We start from the raw sequence: 20,932 nt of genomic DNA on the forward strand, positions 1-20,932 counted from the left end.
TCCTTTTTTTTTTTCATAACAATAATGTCGTGTGGTCGTTTTTCAAGAAATCTAAAAATTATGAATCTAGAAAAAAGTAAACAAAAATACGTTAAAAGATCCTTATCGATCTTGCGAAAGATAAATTATTTCGGGCTCAGACAATAACGTCCGTCGCAAGTGATTCACAGCGACAGTTTAACGTCCTGCTGCTTTTTCAGAAGAGACGAGCAAGTCACGGACCGTAAGAGTGTCCTATGGAAATCTAACAATGAAAGCGAAACCACCGGTTCCAATTATGTCCATGGTTTGTCATGTCGTGACGATTCGGAGTAGGTGCATGGCTATATATGCTACGAACAATGTTAATATTCTTCAGTTTCTTCAAAACGAAACATTACGATACGCCCTCAAGAATTGCTCTCCTTTGATAATTCTAATTTCTACGAAGGTATGTTTCTTTCAAAGGAGATAAAATCATAAAAAAATAAATGTTCTTAATGTTTTTTTTTTCAAATTTTATTTTCATAGATGCTATTTAATCTTCAAAATCTCATCTTATTTTGTTCAATGGCAATTGTTAGAAGCAGTCCGAAATTTGATGATGGAGGGTAAGATTCTTTTCCAGATCTGATTAGTGATTGTAAAAATAACATTTTTATTTATAAGATACAATTGATTTTTTTTTATTTTTTTATTTTTTTTTTCTAAATAATGAGCTCTCTATTTTATTTATCTCTCTAAATTTTAAGTAATAAGTCCTCTATTTATAAGTAAAAGTCTCTTTCTTTAAGCGAAATAAATTGTAAACAGATTTATACCGAGTTCCATGATTTATATGGATAAAAGTGCAAAGTCCCAGGATCAACTTGCTATGCCTTCTCAAGCAGAGCTTCGCAATGAGACTTCAGCGAAACGGAATGACATGGACAGTAACGATATCACGGATCGCAGTCAAGAGCCTCGATTCAGTTTCACAAATCTTGGTAGCACAGGAAGCGTAAGTCATTTTCCTTCTCGTTTTTTTAAACAATAATTAAGTAATTGTAGAAATTGATGCAGGGTTACGGAATATCAACATATGCTCCGGCAAAAATAGATTTGGGAGGATTGTTCTTGGGCGCTATTATAGGAATAGGTTCCATCCTCATTATTCCTAAACTGCTTTATGTCCTTTCTGGTACTTATGGTCATTATGCAAGAAGTAAGTTACTTTAAATTTCATTTTAATAATTAGTGATTAATTCTGCATTGATATAGAATCAAAATTTTTATCATTTTATCAATTTTCTAACAAAATATATTTATTTTAGGCGAAGAAAGCGGCTTCACTCAAATGATGACAAAAATGGACGATGTCCTGGCCCATCATGGTATCGATACAACATCCTGTATGCAACGAATCGTGTGTACTTATTCGCAACAAGCTTCTTCATCTGTTAAAGAGGCTAATAAATTAAATAACGATGAAAAGATTTCGTCCTTCGACCATGTGGTTGATACGATTACGACGAATCAAATTTTCCGTACAACTATGGAGGGAACCGCGATACAGGAGGCAGTGGAAGCAGGGAGAGCTGGTCGAAACTGTTCGCGAATTTATCCTCATTGCGGATTCTCCATGGAAACTATGTTATCCCTTTTATCAAACGTAATTACCGCAATCGCCGCAATTAACACAGGAAATTCCACGCCTACAGGAACTGGGAGTTTATAATAATGTCAGAGGTCAAAGATTTTGATGACATAAGTGAATATTCTGATTCGATTAAAATATAATGAATTCTCGTATCTTTTTAAACGAATAGAATGATAATGAAAATTAATGCTATATTACAAAAGATATTATATAAAAATGTTTTTATATAGTTCCATTTTATTAAATAATTTATAGATTTATCACAAATATCAATTTCCCATCGAGAAATTTATATCTTATGTAAGTAATACAAGTAAAATAATAATTACAGGCAATTTTTAATAGATTAAAAAGGACAAATAGTAACGATTTCCTTTCACATTTATTTGATCTTGTATGTATGAAGTGAAAAGTGAAATTGTTTCCAGGTAAAATGATGGAATCGTTGGTTCGCGCGCTTTAGCGTGTAACGTGACTACAACTTTCCTAATAGAGACACGTGTTCTTTATACAATCTTTAAGTAAGGCAAATAAGACCGTATAGAGTTAAATGGTATAACGATTTATCTTTTAATATGAACACAATGTTTGTTATATACATTGTTCTGATCATTCAATATAGATATAATAATTTCTTTTACAATGTATATAAATATATAATCATTTCTATTAATGTATGAATCGCGTGCGAGGTTTTGATTCCTAAGAGAAATGAAACAAAATTTTACAAGATTAACATCGATAAAAATAAATGTCAAATACTAAACAAACGATATTAGAATTTAAACTTCAAAATACTTCTTGAGGAATTCATAATCAATGATAGATTATAAAGTATTGTGATACATTTAGATTAATAAATTGTAATCTTATTTTTACAAAAAAATATTGAACATTCTTTATTATATTTTATACGTGTAATTATCTATGCTTATCCTAGAAATTCTTTGGTCCTTAGCGAAAACTTTTGTTGAACGCATTATTAAGCAATATAATTTAACTAATATTAATAAATTTAATAAACAAGCAATCAAGCATAATGCCATTCGAGCGATTCTATCTTAAGATAATTATACAAATGATAGACAACATCAGAGCAATTAATGAATAATGTAATAAAATTCATATTACTTAATAATATGCATTTAGATAGAGAACAACTATTTTATAAACATTATTTAATTTTTATAAGAATAAAATCTTTGGTAATTGTAATATTGTTCGATGTACCGTATGAGCACCGTTAATTGCTAGAAATATTTTTGTACCTTTTTTTTTTTTCATTAAATTGGCAACAAGTTTTTTTTTTCAATATAATACAATATAACTTTTCAATAACTTTCATTTTACAGAAGAACAATTATTTCATGTACTTTCGCTTTGGTAGAAGGAGTATAGCTCCTATAGCGACACACACGTGCCACAAACTGTGCACAATATAGTAATTACTTCTTGTCTGCAGAAATGCGTAACAAATGAGGCCGACGGAAACTAATAGAAGACCAGCCGGAAAATAAATGTTTCTGTGAATATAAATAAATTTCACTTTATATAATACAAATAATATTGGCATTTATGAATTCCTAAAGAAAAATAGCTTACCTATAAGGACGTGATGGATAACGAATCGTACCTCTTCTCTTGCATCTTATACCCCAAGAAAAACCAATCAATGCAGAACCCGTTATGGCTGGCAGAAGAAATACCCAGAGGGCTGTACGATCCATTTCAGCACTCATAGCGAGTATAACAGCTCCAGTTATTTGACAAAAAGCAGTAAGTTTCGGTCCGAACGAAGCCATTGCTACTAATGTTATCCAAATAGATAAAAGAGCATTGAAGAAGTCGCAGAATTGCAACACACTCAGTCTCATAATGCATACGCTGTATACGTCCTCTCCAGCTTCACAGGCATGATAAAATGTTGAAAAGAATAACACAGCAGCGTAAACTATAGCTTCTGTGAAATATTGTCGACGTACTGCCACGTAAACAGAAGCAATGAAAGCCAGATTGCTGCATGTTAACATTAATACTCGGACTATTATGTCGCTATTGCTGAGTACATAAGTGTCATCCGCACAATCAAAACCTCGGTAAGCACCTGAACAATGGCATGCGGCAAATACAAAACCACCACTCATATAATGCATACATTTCCCGCGAGAATTGCAGCGACCTTCGATGCAAGGTAATGAAGAAATACGACTCTCTACTCTGGCATCACAGGGATTCATGCAATCACAGTCTTCACATATAGTATTATTCAGACAAGTTCCGATACAACGGCAATTTTCCTCTACACAAAATGCTTTCAAACTTATATGCCAGATTCCTGGTTCTGGAAATGGAATGTGAAGAGTAGCTGGCTCCGTGGAATTCACATAAATGTCCGCGATTGTTGTATTTTCCATACGTGTACAACTTCCACCGGCAGTGATATTCGAATAATAACCTAATAGAACAGGAATTACTTGAATAATAGAATTTCTTTTTCATTTAATTTTCAATTGCTCACCTAATGAAATGCAAGCGATCACAATAATATTCTTTTTTTCTTTATCTTTCACGTCAACTATTTTCAATCCTATAGTTAATGTACCACCAACATCATATACTCTACCGATTTCGAAGCTAAGGACGGATAAAGTATTTGAAGTTAAATTAAAGGCTGATGGTTTTATACTGTTTCCTTGCAGATGTTCATAATCAAAGAGAAAAAAATCAGGTAAGGATTTCCTCATTAAATCCACCAACTTCACTTGATCCAAGTCATAAGTAGACGAATTATCGAATAACTGCAAGGATACATTCGAAGAGTTTCCAGAAAGCAAACGAAGAGTTACATAATGAAACGCATCTGAATAAGGCTTAAAGAATACAGTGCCATTTGTAGTATTCAATATCATTCCTGTCAAATAATCTTCCGCGGTCACGTAAACCGCGATCATGCATTCTTCGCCGCAACTTGATGTAAATAATAAATTAGACTCCACGAATTCATCGGGAATTAATAATTGTATTACAGCCGAATCCATGCTTTCATTCATATGCACCTCATATTTCCATTTTGGATCCATAGACGAAACTATAGAAGCAGATTCTAATAGTAATTCTGCATCCAATATAGTATCACACGATGCTCCAAGTCCTATAAAAATATGTAATAATATATACAGTATATATTATTACTTCATTAACATCAACTCTTCTTTATTTGTAATTTATTTATCAATTTGGTAATTAACCTTGTTGCGTAATCTTTCCATTATCAGGATCGCTCCAAGATCGAAACGCAATGGCATACCAATCGCCCGGTGAAGGTGCATCGATTCTTATCGAATCATTATATCCATTACTTTCCATATCTAGAGAATAATATCGACGTCTTTCTTTCATAAGTTTTGCTGCTATCTTCGATCCATCAGGTCGTACGAATGGTAGACTGCCAGATTTCAAAAATATAGAGACATTTCGAGCCGAACATCCACCTATTCCACCAATTTTTTCTTCTTTTACAGTGAACCTAAGATACATGAATTATACTTATTTATTTTTTACAATAAAAATAAAGGAATTGAATTTTTTTTATATTCAATTTCAATCAAAGTTTACTTGAATTTTGCAGCGACCGTGCAATCCGGAACGTTGAAGTGGATAATAGAGATGTGACGATAGGCATAATAATCGTCGAGAACATTGTTGGGTCGATGAGCAACTCGCTCGAGTTTGCCGCACAGACCTTGTTCTATCACGAAAATCCATGCCAATGAAATGACTAGTACGTCTCGCATATTATAGATCCTACGATTCGCCACATAACAAACTACTTCTACGACTAATCGGAGAAGATGTGTTTTAACAATCTACACAGATAAAATATATTTATAAAATATATCTTTGATCTTCTTTTTCTTTTATTTAATAAATAAAAAAATTTTTTGCTTTTTATTGTGAGATCAATTCGAAATTTAAAAAATTCGAGTCATGATATAATCATTTTAAATTGTGTGCTATTATTTAAGATTACCATGTAATTTTGCAACATAAATGAGGAAATATTCCAATTTATGATAATTCTTAAGAAGGAAATGATATAATAGGAGTTACACCTTCGCAGTAGATTTTTTCGTTTTAAGTTCTAACGAAGATTCGCGCGATATATACGATCAAGTAAATAGGTCAAATTTACCAATTCCCGCGTTTCCTGCGTTTGCAAAACATGATAGTTTAATTTCTTCGCGATATGGAATATTGGATTGTTATTTGTTCGAAATCGTAAATATAGATACTTCAATTCGAGTTCAATAAAAATTAAGAAATAAAATAATGATAATTTAAGGATTTAAATTAAATTAAATTTATAATTAATCAAAAGAAAATTTTATTTAATAATTAAAAAAATGATTTCAAATAATAAGATTGTAATAACGAGGAAAAAATATAAAAGTTATCTGATGATCTACAAATTAATTGATTATAAATAAAAATTGAAAAACAAGAGAAAAATAATTCTTCGAGTTCTATAAGTTCTCTTGAAATAAATTATCCAAGCATTATGCATTAAATTATGCATAAAAAATTGATTTCCTATAATACTAATCAATTGAAGTTTAATAGTTAATTGATGTTTTGTTTGCGAGCTCATTTTTGTAATCTATACAGTTATCAGCTAACACATTAATTAATGTCCGATTTCGCATGTATAATTTAATACATAATATATAATATAATTATATTTCAATTAAAGTTATTTAACATTTAAACAAATATTTTTTAGAATAATATATAAAAAATGCTAAGTACTCATTTAAAAAAATGAAACGATAAAATTAATTATCATGAACTTAATATACATTTAATTGATTTATACTTGATTAATTTAAATACCTTGTTAATGTGAGAGCAACGTGGCAATTTGTATCTTCGTATTAATATATATACACATTGATATCCGATTAACGTTGTTACACATGTTCATAATGTTCTATGCTTCACATGCAATCGAAGATTAGGTTTTTTAAACGATATTGCTTGATAACTATGACAAATAAAGTTAACTGTTCCGATTATCTTTGCTCGGTATAGCAACAAGTGTCTTTAAACAATAGTCATTTTAAATCTTCATCGTCAAACAAGTTTCTCAACCAATCTAAATTAGCGCGCGAATTATTGATAATTCTATGAATTTTATTATTGTTAATTAAATAGTTTTACCGATGTTAAAAGAATGGCGACTAATCAAGTATGTGATTGTCGATCAAATTTAATACATATTATTAATATACACTGTTACAATTTTTTACTAAAATTTTCAAACTCATACACAGTTTAATTTGTGTTTCTAGGAAGAAATAACACTCTAGTAATCCAAGCAAAAACCTCACTAGTCTTGGTATATCTTTCTATAGACCGATCATCGATAATAATAATCATGCGATTTTGTACGTACATATAGGCGCGAGAATACGTACCGGAAATTCATAAGAACACGTGGTCACTTTGACAACTATTCACGTGAGAGTGCGTTCGTAGTCGCTCGACAGACTAAAAATCCCCGGGAGTTGTTTATTGATCGTTAAAAATTCGTGCTATTATTCACCGGTTAAGTGCACTAATAATAGAGAGATTTGGTGTAAATGAAGACTCGATATATTAAATAAATCGATGTCTATAACTGATTGGATTAACTAAACTTAAAAGTTAAAAAAAGATTCACAATGATTCGAGATTTCTTTTTGATCGGGCGGTTAATAGACAATTGAGACTGTGTCGCGTTGTCGAGGCGCAACTCCAACACGTGGGTCGATCAGCTGAGCAGCTACGCTCACTCGAAACTTTTTAACGTGATCAGTATCGTAGGTTTTTGTATAATGTTATTTTTATCTCTCATTGTATAATTTCTCATAATCTCTTTTCTTTATGAAATTTGTTGTTATTGTATAATTTTATAGTTATTTTTTTCATAAATAAAACTATGAAAAAATATTATATTTATGAAAAATAAATCATATGGTTTTTGTAATTAAGAATAAAAATTGGCACAATTTTGTAAAATATCTTTTATATTTATATAAAAATTTAATGATATATATGTTTAAATTTTAATAATTTTTATAAATAAATATATTTATATTTTTTTTTATGAATTTAAAATAGGAGAATAATTTTCATTAAAATTCCCAAGTATCCATCCATCTTAAAGAATGCATTGGACTTTCAGGATCTAATGAAGAAGGACCAATCATACCATAAGCTAATGGAGAAAACAAATAAAAACTGTAAATAAATAAATTAATTAATAAATATATATATATATATTCATTATATATTCATTACTTAATTGCATTTTTTATATTTACCTATATATAATACTTGAAATAACAATAGCCATTATTGTATGATATATAACATATCCAAGTTTGTTTGGAAATAAAATAATTAAACTTTCAAGAATATAATTTAAAGTTGTTCCACTTAACATTGAACTATATAATAGAGCTGGGAAGTAATGATGAAAATATAAAACTCTAGTCATTGCCCAAAATGGTGCATAATGCAATATCCAACCAATAAAAAGCCATTTTCCTGCATTTAATATTTTATTTCTTTGTTCAAGGATAGCAGAACTTTCTATACAACCACGTTGTTGCCTTATGCAAGCATCAATGTATAATATAATAAAAAGTATTAAAAATATAATATTGCCCCACCAAATAATAGGATTTCCAAGTAAATATATTCTTAAACTATTACCAGAAAAAAATTGACCCTGAAAAATTTACTATTTAATTATATTTTCTTATTTTTTTATAATTATATAACCTACTCTATAATTAATAGGCCACTGCCAAGGACGTGATGATACTTCTCCTTCTTTAACTTTCAAATCAGAATTTCCTTGTAACATTACTGCATGTGATTCCAAAAACCTATCTAAAAATCTAGGTGCATATACTTGAAAGCTGACATTTGGTACTGTAAAAATCATTATTAAAAACATTGGTAAAATGCTATATGCTATTAAATATTATATATTTAATTATTTAATATTTATTGTAATAATATTGAATATACTAACATTTTGCATAATTATTATCTTCAATATTCCATAATGCATTTTTGTCTCTCATATTTGGATTACATGAAACTTCTTGTTGACTATAAGCCCTAAAAAATTATAATTTTTGCATATGTAAAATTTTTTTCCAATTTTATTACTTGAAAATATATTAAATCTTGTAACTAACCATTTTGGTAATGTTTTACCACTGCATGTTAAAACACAGTGGTATAGATAGTGCACAAATTTTAGTTTACTCGTTACCGTTTCGACTATGTCACCATCTTTACCATTTGCTATTAAAACTTTCCATACATCATTAGCATCACCAGTACCATTCTATAAAAATAAAGATATGTCATTTTTAAATTATTATAAATAAAAAATTAATATAAATTAAATTATTATAAAAAATAATTACTTCACCATATCCTGTAACTTGATAATGTTTTTTAGAAATAGGTGCAATCTCTTTATGTGAATGCAAATTTCGATGAGTAATAACATGTTCTAAGCGTATAAGATCGCCGTGCTTTACTAATATTGGTTCCGACGGTATATCGTCAGTATCAAACATTTTTATAAGCCACAAATTATTATCATCTTTATGCGAGTAAGTCGTAATCTGATAAAAAACATATTAAAAAGAAAAGAAAAAGAAAAAATATACTAGAAATATATAATTATATAATACAATAAGATTAATACTTGTTGTTGTCTAGCTCCAATGCCTTCTGGATAAAGATGCCAATGAGAATGTAAATATCCCCCACCAGTTCTATGGTTTTTTAAAGTAATCGTAGCTCCATATGCTAATTGTCGTGGCATTGTTGCATTATACAAGGAATTTCCTTCTAATAATGACTGAAATTCAGAACTATAAAATCCATCTCCACTTCCACTATAATTAAATATTTCAAATTATATTCATTATTTATATTATATTTATATTATATATTTATATATATTAATATTATTATATTATTTTATTAAAAATTTGTATATATATATAATAAAGAAAATTTTTACCTTTTATTTAAAACAGTAAGATGAATATAAAAGAATAACATGTACAAAAATATTGGTATAAAAATTAAACAAATACATCGTGCTAATAAATGTTTTCCTACATTTATCTGTAAAAATTGAATAAATAAATTAAAATAATCTTTTGATGATTAAATATATATTTATAAAATATTAAATTTATATAACTTACTATAGGTTTTGTGAGATCTCCTAATTCTCTCCATAATTCAAAAGCAGTGTTAAATCCAACTAACAAAACAACAAACAAACCAACAAACTTTACACTAATTGTACAAGCAAGAGAAATTCCTGTGAATAATAACCAACTCCACCATTTCCATGTAAATGGTTCATTATAAAGAGAACCTACACGAGTCATGCCCCAAATTGCACACATCATAAAACATAATAATATAGGATCCAATAAAATATATTGATTTAATGTCAATAACCCCACATCTAAAATATATAAATTATGAAACAATATACTTATTTTACTTATTATACATTATATATATTAAATAAACACAATAGCATATATAAATACAATGCATACCAAACAATATAAATAATGCAGAAAATGTTGCTGCTTGAATAGATTTTGTTAAATCCCATATAATGAGATATGATAAAGGAACTATAGTTGCACCTAAAAATGTACAAAACTGAAACATGGAATATATTTATTTTATTATTAAATATTTTATGTTTATAATCTTTATATAATGAATACTTACAATTCTCATACCAACATATTTAACATTTTCAAATTTATCTCCTGGTTTTTCAAAGGGAAATGTTCCATCATATCCAGTTACATATCCAGATAATGCTATTAACATCTAAAATATAATATTTTATAATATATATATAACAAAACAATTTATGTATATAAAATTTACCTTTCCAAGAGGTGGATGAACATCAAAAAAAAATGTTCTATTTATATACCAACTTCCCATTTTACCAAAATGAGTCTCATCCCAACTAAAATATTCAATATTTATATAAATTTTATTAAATATAAATTTAATGTAACAATATTTCTTTACAAATAACTTACCAAACATGTTGTGGTTCTGTAACTTTATAAAATCTTGTTCCTGCTGTGAGTATTATAATAATTCCAAATAAAAGCCACCAATTCCTATGATTATATTATGAAAATATATAAAAAAAAAAAAACAATTTAAAAAATTCAAAACAAATTAGAATATAAAGAAAAATGTTTAAAAATTCAAAACAAATTAGAATATAAAGCTACGTACAAATCGGTTGTTTCCCTTTTTTCTGTAACTTTAGATATCTTATGTAAATTTTTTATTTTGTGTGTACATTCAGAATTACTTATATTCTTCATGTTACTATTATTAATTATTATAATAGTTCATAGAAGCCACGAATGTGATTCAGAGAGGTAAATTGAATTTCGGGAGTTAACAACTATTCTTCGCTTTACTTAGATCAATTTTGAATAGATTGGCAAGTATGTATAAATAAAGTTAAAATAACATTGAATGCAAATGAAATAAATACATAGAAAGTTTATTGAATATAATAATTATTATAATATAATATTATTATACAGTCAATAATGTTTAGATTTTGATACATGTATCTTACTATATACATAATGTATATAGTGTATATGAATTCAAATGTATGCTAACAAAATAAAAATGCATACTGTATTTTTCGTTTGTATAATAATTTAAATTAGTTTTATATATAATATTCAATTACAAAAAATTTTGAAAATTTAGAATAGTTAAATTATTTATTTCAATGTAAATTTATTTTATTTTAAAATTTTTATTTTCTTTAAGAACACCTTAAAAGTACCGCTATGTTTTGTAGAGAAGTAGGATTATAAAAATGGATCTTCATTATTTCATTTTATTATTGATTTTTTTAAATTAAAAAATTGAATATATTTCAAAGTTATATAAAATTCATTTATTTTTAATTATTAATAGATAAAGGTTATAGAAATATTTTAAATATTTCAATTATTGATGAATATTTTGACTAACTAAAACGATTCATTGTCTTTGGTATAAATTATATTTATTTAAGTAGATTATTTTAACTCAAATCATTGATTATTGTACATATGTAAATAAATATTTTAATAAATAAAAATAATATCATTATATAAAATTATATACAAATATGTATATATTTTATAAAATGTATTCCAATATATTTTATAAAACTATTTTAATACAGGTCTTGAATATCTTTAATATAAAATGGATGTATTGAACATGTATAATCAAAAAATAATATTACCTGGTCCATCAAGCCGAAAACGATTACTCGATAAGTCTTTATTAGATGTACAAAAATTAAATACAACTACACATAAAGAAAAAGGAACAGATTATATAGCAGAATATGTACAAAAAGAAGAAAATAAACTTTTACAGGTATGTAATTTATTTAAGCATTATTTAGTATCTTATTTATTCATAATATTTTTAGACTGCAAATTATTATAATGCAAATAAAGGAAATTTTGATGATGTATCACAAGGGACAGATGCTACACAAAATATACAAAATGAAGAAACAATGAATATTTACAAAACATATCAATTTGTTTATCATACAAAACCTAATTTAGTAGTTACTTCTAAAAGAGATCAAATAGTATCTATGATTGAAACTAATTCAGTTGTAGTAATTCAAGGACCAACTGGTTGTGGTAAAACTACACAAGTACCTCAATTTATTTTAGATTCCTGTTATAAAAAAAAACTTCATTGCAATATCATAGGTAATTTTATTTTATTTTGAAATAATATTTAATTTATTTTAAATAAAATTTTTTATATTTTTATAGTTACACAGCCTAGAAGAATTGCTGCTATAAGCATTGCAAAACGTGTCAGTAAAGAAAGAGATTGGCCAGTAGGTACTCTTGTTGGTTATCAAGTAGGTCTAATAAATCATACCTCCAGAGATACACGTTTGACATATTGCACTACTGGAGTTCTCTTACATAAATTAATTAATAGCAAAAATATGTTGGAATATACACATGTCATATTAGATGAAGTTCATGAAAGAGATCAAGATATGGATTTCCTTCTTCTTGTTGTTCGAAAACTTTTACATACAAATTCACGTTCAGTAAAAGTTATTTTAATGTCTGCTACATTTGAAGTAGAAAAATTTGCTAAATATTTTTCTTCTCCTGTGGGAAATAAACTTGTTCCTGCACCTATTATTGATATTCCAAAAAAAACTTTGTTTAATGTTGGTATTTATTATCTTTGTCAGATGACTGTATTAGGACCGGTAAATGTTTTATATTGCTAAAATAATTCAAAATAAAATAATATTTGATTTATTTAAATGTAATATATTTATTATATTATATTTTTCATTTTATTATAGATACCTGAAATTAATGCTACTAAACCAAATATTACAAAAAAAATGATAGATTTCTGTGTTAATCTTATAAAAATTCTTGATGATGTAGATATGAAAGCTGATGATGCAAATTATGATCCAGAAACAAATGTTTATGAAAGACATGTGATTCTTGTATTTTTACCAGGAATTAATGAAATTGAAGAAATGAATAATTTGTTATCTTTACCAAAACATGAACAAGCTAAATGGGATATAGTAATTTTACATTCGTCAATTACAAACGAAGAACAACAGCGGATTTTTCAAAAACCACCTCATGGTTATCGTCGCATTATTTTATCTACAAATATTGCCGAAAGTAGTGTTACTGTTCCTGACGTAAAATATGGTTTGTTTATTTAATTATAATAAGACATATAAAAGATTTTGTATAAAACAATATTTAATTTTATATTCTTTTTAGTAATTGACTTCTGTTTAATAAGACAACTTGTTACGGATCCACAAACAAATTTTCAATGTTTAGAATTAAAATGGGCAAGTAAGGTAAATTGTGAACAAAGGGCAGGTCGTACTGGTCGAGTAATGGATGGTAGGGTATATCGATTAGTGCCACGAGCATTTTATGAGGTAATTTCTATTAATAATTTAAAAGTAATTTAAGTAGCTTTATTTAATAATTTAAAAATTGTTAAAATAAAATAAAAATTCAAAATTACAGAGTGTTCTACCTCAAGAAGTATCACCCGAAATATTACGATCTCCATTAGAAAATGTAATTCTCAAGTCAAAATTATTAGACATGGGTGAACCTAAAGCTATTTTGGCGCTTTCTCTTGATCCACCTAATCTTGGAAATTTGGAAAGAACAATATTATTATTAAAGGAAGCAGGAGCATTATTAAATAAAGGCAGTGAAATACAACCTCTTGATGGAGAACTAACAGATCTTGGTCGAGTTATGGCTAATTTACCTCTGGATATTCATCTATCGAAATTAATAATGTTAGGACATGTATTTAGTGTCTTAAAAGATACAATCATTATTGCAGCTAGTCTATCTGTTAAAGATATGTTTAGTAATCCATTTCAACAAAAAATGTTAGCCTATAACATTAGACTTAGTTGGGCAGCCAATTCTTGCAGTGATTGTGTTGCTTTTATGAATGTATATAAAGTATGGATTACTGAAAAAGCTAATCGTCGACTCAATAACGATATTGAAGAAAAAGCATGGGCACTGAGGAATTTTGTACAGATTAGAGTGTTACGTGAAGTTAAAGCTATGGTAACAGAATTAACTAATAGATTAGAAAAATTAGGTATACAAGAAAGTGCTGGAGTTAATAAAGTTGTATGGAAAGAAGATGAACGACCATTTGTTTTAAAAATTGCAATTGCTGGTGCATTTTATCCAAATTATTTTGTTAGAAGCATACCAATATCAGAAAATCAATTTAATGAACATGCTGGAGTGAAATTGTTAGGAGGTTTAGATCCATCAAAGACTGTATATTTACAAGGATGGCCTATGAGACAACCTGGACTTTTGTATGCTCGAAGATTTCAAGATATTTTTAAAGAGCATTTAACAACTTCTATTGGAAAAATAAATGTATCTTTTGATAATTCTTCGCGTGTTTATATACAATTTTCTAAAGAAATATCTGAAAAAGAATATAATTATACATCAAGAAAAATATGTCCTTCTGTTTATAAAGCAGTCAGAATGAGACAATGTAATATTCCTATAGAAATACCGATTTTAACTGAATCTATAGCTATTCAACGAGCAGATGAAATGAATTTGAATAGAAAGTCATTTTTTCTTACTCCTGAAAATATAATAAAAGATAAAATTAAATCCGAATTACCTAGCTTACGAGTAACGCGTATTCCTTTAACAATACAAAATGTACGTATATCTAATGAAGTTATAAATTATGATAATAATCTTAATAAATTTAAATTTTCAGGTTAAAAATCCAGGTCGTTTCTGGGTTCAAATACGTAATCCTGTAACTAGAGAAAGATTGAAAAAAATAGAATCAACTATTGAAAAAATGAAAGATCAATTCAAAACATTTAAAGTAGCTCCAGAAACTGGTACGTTAGTAATTGCACCATACGAAGAAAATAATTTCAAAACATATTTTCGAGCAATAGTGAAAGGCCATAGATCATTAATACCAGAGATATTAGTACAAGTTTTCTTTATGGATTATGGTTATTCAAGCGAATGTCGATTATGTGATTTGAAATATCTAGAATGTAATAACGATATTTCTAATATTCCTGCATTGGCTTTTGAATGCAAATTAGCAAAAATTCGACCATCTATAGCACATAGTTTTAATGACGATTGGTCACAAGCTGCATTTGATTTATTTTGGACATTAATTAATAAATCTGGTTTACTTTTTGGTGAAATTTATTCTATTGTCAATAGCGTTGTTACAATAGAATTAATTCACAAAAACGGAGAAGAAGAAATTAATATAAATCATAATCTTGTTGAAAAAAGATTGGCAATAAAAAAAGAAGAAGATTATTTTTCACGCTTTAATCATAATTTAAGATTACAACAATCAGAATTATCAGACGAGCAATGTTATCATTATGAAATGTTACAATATAATCAAGATTATATGCCTGATATCTATCCAGATCCACCTGCAGATAATGAATGCAATACAACGGTAACTTTACGGGGACCGTTTTCACCATTAGAAATTGAATTAAGTCATCTTATTATGGCTGGAAGGGATAAAAATGTAAAAATAGCTCCCAGTTCGGTGAATTCTGTTCTCTTAGATACTGAACTTGAAGATTCTTCTGTACGACTTTTAGTAGCAGGATCTGTTTCACAAAATATATCTGGGCATCATTTAACATTATATAATACAACATTAATGCCACGTCTTCCTGGATTAACTGCTTTAATTATATTAATTTTTACACCATATATGGAATTACGACGCAATAATTTTGGAAGCTATTATATTGGCGCATTATGTGGATTGGGTTTTGATCCTCTTACTAAAAAAAGTATTTTTCCAGAACATGATCTAGAACTTCATTTTGATGCTGAAATTACTATAGATGATTTGCAATTTGTAAGTATATTGTTGATAAAATTTTTTTTGGCTGCAATATATTTATTTTTCTCATTTATAACAGATAAATAGACTGCGTCATTGGATGAATATTGGAATGCAAGTTTCTTATCAATTTGAAAGCAGAAATAACATGGAAGAAGTTATTATTTGTCAAAATAGAATAAAAGATGCATTGTTGAAATTAATTGATAAAGAAAGAAAAATTCGCACTATTGAATTTATTAATAATTTTGATAAGTGGGGTTTATATAATGAAAGTTTATTACTTCATCCTAATAAGCCATCCATGATTACAAATAGTATATATAAATTGCATAATGCATTAGAATTGGAAGATGAAAATGAATTACAAGAAATTACAGAACATGTAAAAAAATTACGAATATTAGCAACTGAGTAAGTAAATTACTAAAAAATTTATTAAGTATTATTAATTTATTTCAATTATTTCATTTTTTTTACTAATATTTTGTTAATATATAGGGATCCAAAAAAACCTGAAAATACAAATATTCTTTGTAAATTGTGTAATCTTACGTTAACCGATATATTTGATCTTCGCAGTCATTTGTATACAATGAGACACAGACAAAATGAAGAAATATTAGGAATTAAACTTTAAGTTATAACAAGATAGAAAATATATAGTTCTATCAATTTTATTTTATGTAAAACATTATTTGTTACATATGTTAATATTTCGTCGATAATTTGTTATTCTATTTTAACAATATAACATATTTTTATTTCAATCCTATCTTTAAGAAGCATAATGATTTTATTTTTTTATAACTTTACAAAATTATTGCTATTTGTTTTTTTATGTAACTACATATTTTTCATTGCATTATGTAAAAAAATCTTTAATATAAAATAAAATATATATACAAATAAAAGTGCTTTATCTATTATTCAAAACATATCTACAGATCTTGTATTTATATATCTTATATGCAATATGGCGTCTAAATAATGGCATATAAAATACATCCTTTTTACAATTTTTTTTACGATATTGATAAATATTATCCAATTTAAATATTATCCAATGTTATCATATGGTGACTATAAAGCGTATACACAATATGAACAAGTACCTTAATTCAAGCACTCGTGAATTAATATTCTAAACTTCTCTTTGGAGATATCGAGCACCGGGCTGAGTATATAATAACCGTCCAGGAACATTAGCACCAGAAGCACTAACGTAAGTACCTGGTGGTGGTGGAGGATATGGAGCTGGTGGAGGTTGTGGTGCTCTTACTGGATATCCTGATGTAATTCCTCCAGTTTTTGCACCCTATTTATGAATTATATATCATGTATTTATATGTTATATGAGAATATCATAATATTTAAATATAAGAAAAAACCTGTGGAGGTTGTTGAATTGGAATAGCTCCACCATGAACAGTAACATGGCTACTTGGCCTCAAATAATATTTATCTTCTGCATAGGCACCTTTATGATCCAATGAATGCAAACTTGTAACATAAGCTAATAAATAAAAAATATTGCAAATCTCTTATTAATATATATGATTTAAAAAGATTAAAATGAAATATTATAAACTTTAATATACCAGTTTGGTGTGTTGATAATGTTGCTCTATTGCTTGAAAGATATACAGATTTGGTTGGTTCAGGTTCTCGAGATGGTTGTGAAGTTGGTGCAGAATAACTATAAACACTTTGACCAGTAGGTGCTGAGTAAAAATTGGAGGCAGAATATTGATTGTTCTCTGCAAGAAAATATATTATAACAAAATTAAAAATGTGAAATGCAGAAATAATTGTTGATGGTTTTTTAAAAAAAGAACATGGAAATTAAAGAAGGTTTATATTCACTCACTGTTCCAGAGAACAGCTCGGGAATCGCCAGATCTCCTAGCTGCTTCTTCAGATTCTATACAGGCACAAATATCTACTTTTAATATTCTTTTTTTGTCTTTTTTTTATATTTCTTTTAACACGAAATTATAGCTATTATATTTTTATGTACTTACTGGAAGGTGGAGGATTATAACTTGGTATTGAAGGTGTTGGTTTATATCCATAACCAGTATGGTAGGGAGAGGCTGTTGGAGGTGGTGAAGGACTATGTGTTCTCTTTAATGGTCCCTAAAAAAAAATCTATAAGTAAATTAATTTTTTATAAATAAATAAATTTTTCATACATTTACAGTTGGTAATAAAGTATGTGTTGGTGCACCAACAGCTACTTTGTAAAGAGGACTACTGCTTCTTGGTAATGGAAGAAACAATTGTGGATGAACTACTCTAGGACCTGTTCCAGGATATCCTACTGCAGTTAAAACTTCAGTGCATACACTATATAATAAAAATATTTAATTATAATATATTATTAAATTAAATTATATATCTGTTAAGAAATATGATATAAACCTTGTTTCTTTAATTAATTGTCGTCTTCTATTATCATCTTCATTTAAAACTTTTTTTAATTGTAAGAACAATTGATGTTTCTCATCTTTTAATTGTGAAAGTTCATTTTCTAAATTTGATATTTGTTCTCTGGTTTCACCTAAAGTCATTACATCTTGCTTTTGCTGACGTTCTCTTTCTTTTCTTTGGCGTTCCTCTTCTGCATCTGCTTCTTGTTCTACATAATTAAAATAAAAAAATAATAATAGCAAAAGTTTAATGAAAATTTCCTGTAAAAAAGGTTACCTTGTTTTTTTCGTTGTCTTTCTCTTGTAATATGAGTCTTTAATGCCTGCCACATTTGTTCACTACGTTGAGGAGGACCCACAATTACTGCTGGCATTGTTAATTAATTCTTTCTCGATTTTAAAATAATACAATTCTATTAAAATAAGATAAAAAATTGTCAAGATGTACTTTTTGTATACATTATTAGGAATAATATAAGTAACTTAGTCACAGACAAAATATAAAATAGATATAATTTCTTATGAGTTTTTGCGTCACGTCAACTGTAATACCGACCTTAAAAAATTTTCATCACAGACGAATAAATCTAATATTGAATGCATTTCTTTATTCGATGCTTTTAGGATTTTCTTACTATTTTAGTATCATTCTCAATATTATCGATTTGGATCAGAATAAGATTGCAACGTTAATGATTAAAATTAAAAGCTAAATTTTAAAATAAAAAATAGAACAAATATTTTGTTACAAAATATCTGCATGAAATACATGAATACATTGAAATATATGGAACCCATATATTTAATTGAAATCTTTTCTCTGTGATGTGTCAAATGTAAATATGAATAAGAAGAAAAAAAATAAGAAAAGAACAGAAATAAATAAAAATATAAGAATTAAGATCATCTTCAGAAAAAATGAAACTAATATAAGTAAGATCACAGATTAGATATAAGAGACTACATCTAGTTTCCTATATCTAGTCTATGGTATGATTAAATAGTAATATAGTAAAAAATGAATAAAGATAGAATAAGAATTGATTGTCAATATTATTTCTTGAATATTAAAAATATTTCTTTAAAATTAATTCTTTAAAAAATCATGTTTCTAAAATCATTCAAAAATTAGCGTTAATTTTCAATTTTTAATCTACTTTTAAAAAGATTTTGATCAAAAGATGACACTGATGGTTAATTCTTACCATCGTTTTTCTTTATCTTTCTTTTACTTTAGTTTTAGTAAAAGAATTTTGATAAAGACTTCTATATCTAATATATTGTTATTAGTTTCGTTTGCAGCATTCTGGAAATAATTCTGATTTCCATATTTTTATCTTGTCTTTATTCTTTTTCCATCTATTTCGTTGTTTTGTTACATAAATTTTATGCGCTCAAAAAATGGTTCCGATATCTAATTGATATTATCATGTTTATTATTAGCAATCGAAAAATCTATAAATACAATTCAATATAACATATAATGTATGGAAATATTTATAAAAAAATATATTTATGAAAAACAAAGGAATTATTTTTAAAATTTGTCAATTTTATTAATTTTTATGATTAAATTTGTAATTAAAATTATAATTGAATGTAATTCCTCAAGTCATGTCATAAATATTTCAATTTTTTACATTATTCAATATTTCAAAATAAAACACACCAAATTGCATTAATTATAAATATTAATTCTATAAATGTTAAGTCTATTTCATCTGTTTTGTAATAGCAAAATATAAGTAAAATTTTATGAATAAATAAGCGGAAATTTTATTTTACACTTTTATTATAATATTTATTATTTTAATTTTTAGAAATGAACATGAAAAAATATATACGATTTTAAATAGCAACTAGTACTAAAATAATGAAATTAGAACATTTACATATGATATATATACAAATAGTATATTTAATTAAGATATATATAATTCATTTTAAATTATTATTCATTAAAACGCGAATATTCCGAATTATTACATTTTATTTTAAATATTTGAATTTGAATATATAATTTTACAATGCGAAAATATGCTTATACATATAATCGATATCTTTCGATATCATTTAAATATTAAGAAGGCTATACGTACTCGGCTATATAACAATCAACATAATAATAGATTTTTAATAATGATAAATTTGCTTAATTGGAATCTTTTGTATTTGATATTTTTTGATGATATTTTGTTATATTTCCGAGTAACTATTTTATGTTTGATGATTATAATAAAATAGCTATACATAGCGATTATGTGAATGTGTATGTGTATTTTTTTATAATATTTTATTTATATTA

The 20,932-nt window shown here is 26.9% G+C and overlaps 5 protein-coding genes and 1 long non-coding RNA gene across 16 annotated transcripts; 3 read left to right on the forward strand and 3 right to left on the reverse strand.

Moving 5' to 3' along the window:
* Nucleotides 1-153: 153 nt before the first annotated feature.
* Nucleotides 154-1,885, forward strand: LOC100865003 (uncharacterized). The gene is made up of 5 exons (XM_086904522.1): nucleotides 154-430; nucleotides 511-590; nucleotides 793-979; nucleotides 1,042-1,183; nucleotides 1,293-1,885. Exons 1-5 carry the CDS (start codon nucleotides 251-253, stop codon nucleotides 1,694-1,696), a joined length of 993 nt encoding a protein of 330 aa, XP_086760648.1. The 5' UTR covers nucleotides 154-250; the 3' UTR covers nucleotides 1,697-1,885.
* On the reverse strand, nucleotides 1,838-7,233 carry LOC100867022 (transmembrane protein 8B). Of its 3 annotated transcripts, XM_086904515.1 has the most exons (7): nucleotides 6,836-7,074; nucleotides 6,509-6,770; nucleotides 5,234-5,484; nucleotides 4,867-5,144; nucleotides 4,137-4,769; nucleotides 3,221-4,073; nucleotides 1,838-3,141 (listed from the first exon to the last, which is right to left on the reverse strand). In XM_086904515.1, exons 3-7 carry the CDS (start codon nucleotides 5,410-5,412, stop codon nucleotides 2,979-2,981), a joined length of 2,106 nt encoding a protein of 701 aa, XP_086760641.1. In that variant the 5' UTR covers nucleotides 5,413-5,484; nucleotides 6,509-6,770; nucleotides 6,836-7,074; the 3' UTR covers nucleotides 1,838-2,978. The 3 variants fall into 3 exon arrangements, with proteins under 3 accessions (XP_086760641.1, XP_003696769.1, XP_012345893.1); XM_003696721.4 differs by lacking the exons at nucleotides 6,509-6,770; nucleotides 6,836-7,074 and adding an exon at nucleotides 7,093-7,233; XM_012490439.3 differs by having other exon boundaries at nucleotides 6,509-7,093.
* LOC116414899 (uncharacterized) lies at nucleotides 7,102-7,961 on the forward strand. Its single transcript, XR_004225450.2, has 2 exons — nucleotides 7,102-7,476; nucleotides 7,842-7,961. It is a non-coding gene; the product is annotated as an uncharacterized LOC116414899 (long non-coding RNA).
* twisted (Protein O-mannosyl-transferase 2) lies at nucleotides 7,666-11,581 on the reverse strand. 2 transcript variants are annotated; one of them, XM_003696404.4, is made up of 14 exons: nucleotides 10,979-11,581; nucleotides 10,774-10,857; nucleotides 10,613-10,697; nucleotides 10,448-10,552; nucleotides 10,267-10,375; nucleotides 9,901-10,169; nucleotides 9,711-9,817; nucleotides 9,390-9,582; nucleotides 9,103-9,306; nucleotides 8,869-9,020; nucleotides 8,700-8,788; nucleotides 8,448-8,596; nucleotides 7,981-8,390; nucleotides 7,666-7,897 (listed from the first exon to the last, which is right to left on the reverse strand). In XM_003696404.4, exons 1-14 carry the CDS (start codon nucleotides 11,068-11,070, stop codon nucleotides 7,792-7,794), a joined length of 2,154 nt encoding a protein of 717 aa, XP_003696452.1. In that variant the 5' UTR covers nucleotides 11,071-11,581; the 3' UTR covers nucleotides 7,666-7,791. The 2 variants fall into 2 exon arrangements, with proteins under 2 accessions (XP_003696452.1, XP_012345891.1); XM_012490437.3 differs by having other exon boundaries at nucleotides 7,666-7,874; nucleotides 10,979-11,356.
* Nucleotides 11,096-17,109, forward strand: spn-E (tudor domain containing 9 protein spindle E). 3 transcript variants are annotated; one of them, XM_086904513.1, is made up of 10 exons: nucleotides 11,096-11,196; nucleotides 11,940-12,139; nucleotides 12,195-12,489; nucleotides 12,556-13,013; nucleotides 13,113-13,482; nucleotides 13,558-13,724; nucleotides 13,816-15,009; nucleotides 15,071-16,210; nucleotides 16,275-16,609; nucleotides 16,697-17,109. In XM_086904513.1, the coding sequence occupies exons 2-10, from the start codon at nucleotides 11,963-11,965 to the stop codon at nucleotides 16,833-16,835; spliced, it is 4,275 nt and encodes a 1,424-aa protein (XP_086760639.1). In that variant the 5' UTR covers nucleotides 11,096-11,196; nucleotides 11,940-11,962; the 3' UTR covers nucleotides 16,836-17,109. The 3 variants fall into 3 exon arrangements, with proteins under 3 accessions (XP_086760639.1, XP_086760638.1, XP_086760640.1); XM_086904512.1 differs by lacking the exon at nucleotides 11,096-11,196 and adding an exon at nucleotides 11,534-11,764; XM_086904514.1 differs by lacking the exon at nucleotides 11,096-11,196 and having other exon boundaries at nucleotides 12,028-12,139; nucleotides 12,223-12,489.
* On the reverse strand, nucleotides 16,857-19,197 carry LOC100867253 (uncharacterized). Of its 6 annotated transcripts, none has more exons than XM_012490448.3 (8): nucleotides 18,905-19,197; nucleotides 18,620-18,836; nucleotides 18,397-18,544; nucleotides 18,220-18,334; nucleotides 18,066-18,119; nucleotides 17,797-17,955; nucleotides 17,587-17,711; nucleotides 16,857-17,513 (listed from the first exon to the last, which is right to left on the reverse strand). In XM_012490448.3, exons 1-8 carry the CDS (start codon nucleotides 18,999-19,001, stop codon nucleotides 17,340-17,342), a joined length of 1,089 nt encoding a protein of 362 aa, XP_012345902.1. In that variant the 5' UTR covers nucleotides 19,002-19,197; the 3' UTR covers nucleotides 16,857-17,339. The 6 variants fall into 6 exon arrangements, with proteins under 6 accessions (XP_012345902.1, XP_086760644.1, XP_003696771.1 ...); XM_086904518.1 differs by having other exon boundaries at nucleotides 18,066-18,137; XM_003696723.4 differs by having other exon boundaries at nucleotides 18,391-18,544.
* Between the last annotated feature and the right edge of the window lie 1,735 nt (nucleotides 19,198-20,932).

The sequence above is a fragment of the Apis florea genome, unplaced genomic scaffold (genome assembly GCF_048593485.1).
Source record: "Apis florea isolate Af1SG1 unplaced genomic scaffold, ASM4859348v1 contig_2350_pilon, whole genome shotgun sequence".
NCBI lineage: Eukaryota > Metazoa > Arthropoda > Insecta > Hymenoptera > Apidae > Apis > Apis florea.

What these genes read in the sequence shown, in the direction of transcription:
- LOC100865003 (XM_086904522.1), top strand. Translation starts at nt 251, where the DNA reads ATGAAAGCGAAACCACCGGTTCCAATTATGTCCATGGTTTGTCATGTC. An exon ending in TAATTCTAATTTCTACGAAG is followed by an intron (nt 431 to 510) that starts GTATGTTTCTTT and finishes TTATTTTCATAG; the next exon opens with ATGCTATTTAATCTTCAAAA. An exon ending in CCGAAATTTGATGATGGAGG is followed by an intron (nt 591 to 792) that starts GTAAGATTCTTT and finishes AATTGTAAACAG; the next exon opens with ATTTATACCGAGTTCCATGA.
- LOC100867022 (XM_003696721.4), bottom strand. Translation starts at nt 5,412, where the DNA reads ATGCGAGACGTACTAGTCATTTCATTGGCATGGATTTTCGTGATAGAA. An exon ending in ACGGTCGCTGCAAAATTCAA is followed by an intron (nt 5,145 to 5,233) that starts GTAAACTTTGAT and finishes CATGTATCTTAG; the next exon opens with GTTCACTGTAAAAGAAGAAA. An exon ending in TATCCATCACGTCCTTATAG is followed by an intron (nt 3,142 to 3,220) that starts GTAAGCTATTTT and finishes TTATATTCACAG; the next exon opens with AAACATTTATTTTCCGGCTG.
- twisted (XM_003696404.4), bottom strand. Translation starts at nt 11,070, where the DNA reads ATGAAGAATATAAGTAATTCTGAATGTACACACAAAATAAAAAATTTA. An exon ending in AGTGGCCTATTAATTATAGA is followed by an intron (nt 8,391 to 8,447) that starts GTAGGTTATATA and finishes TAAATTTTTCAG; the next exon opens with GGTCAATTTTTTTCTGGTAA. An exon ending in ATTTCAAGTATTATATATAG is followed by an intron (nt 7,898 to 7,980) that starts GTAAATATAAAA and finishes ATTTATTTACAG; the next exon opens with TTTTTATTTGTTTTCTCCAT.
- spn-E (XM_086904513.1), top strand. Translation starts at nt 11,963, where the DNA reads ATGGATGTATTGAACATGTATAATCAAAAAATAATATTACCTGGTCCA. An exon ending in TTCCTTTAACAATACAAAAT is followed by an intron (nt 15,010 to 15,070) that starts GTACGTATATCT and finishes TTAAATTTTCAG; the next exon opens with GTTAAAAATCCAGGTCGTTT. An exon ending in TTACGAATATTAGCAACTGA is followed by an intron (nt 16,610 to 16,696) that starts GTAAGTAAATTA and finishes GTTAATATATAG; the next exon opens with GGATCCAAAAAAACCTGAAA.
- LOC100867253 (XM_012490446.3), bottom strand. Translation starts at nt 19,001, where the DNA reads ATGCCAGCAGTAATTGTGGGTCCTCCTCAACGTAGTGAACAAATGTGG. An exon ending in AAGACAACGAAAAAAACAAG is followed by an intron (nt 18,837 to 18,904) that starts GTAACCTTTTTT and finishes TTAATTATGTAG; the next exon opens with AACAAGAAGCAGATGCAGAA. An exon ending in CCGAGCTGTTCTCTGGAACA is followed by an intron (nt 17,956 to 18,065) that starts GTGAGTGAATAT and finishes ATTTTCTTGCAG; the next exon opens with AGAACAATCAATATTCTGCC.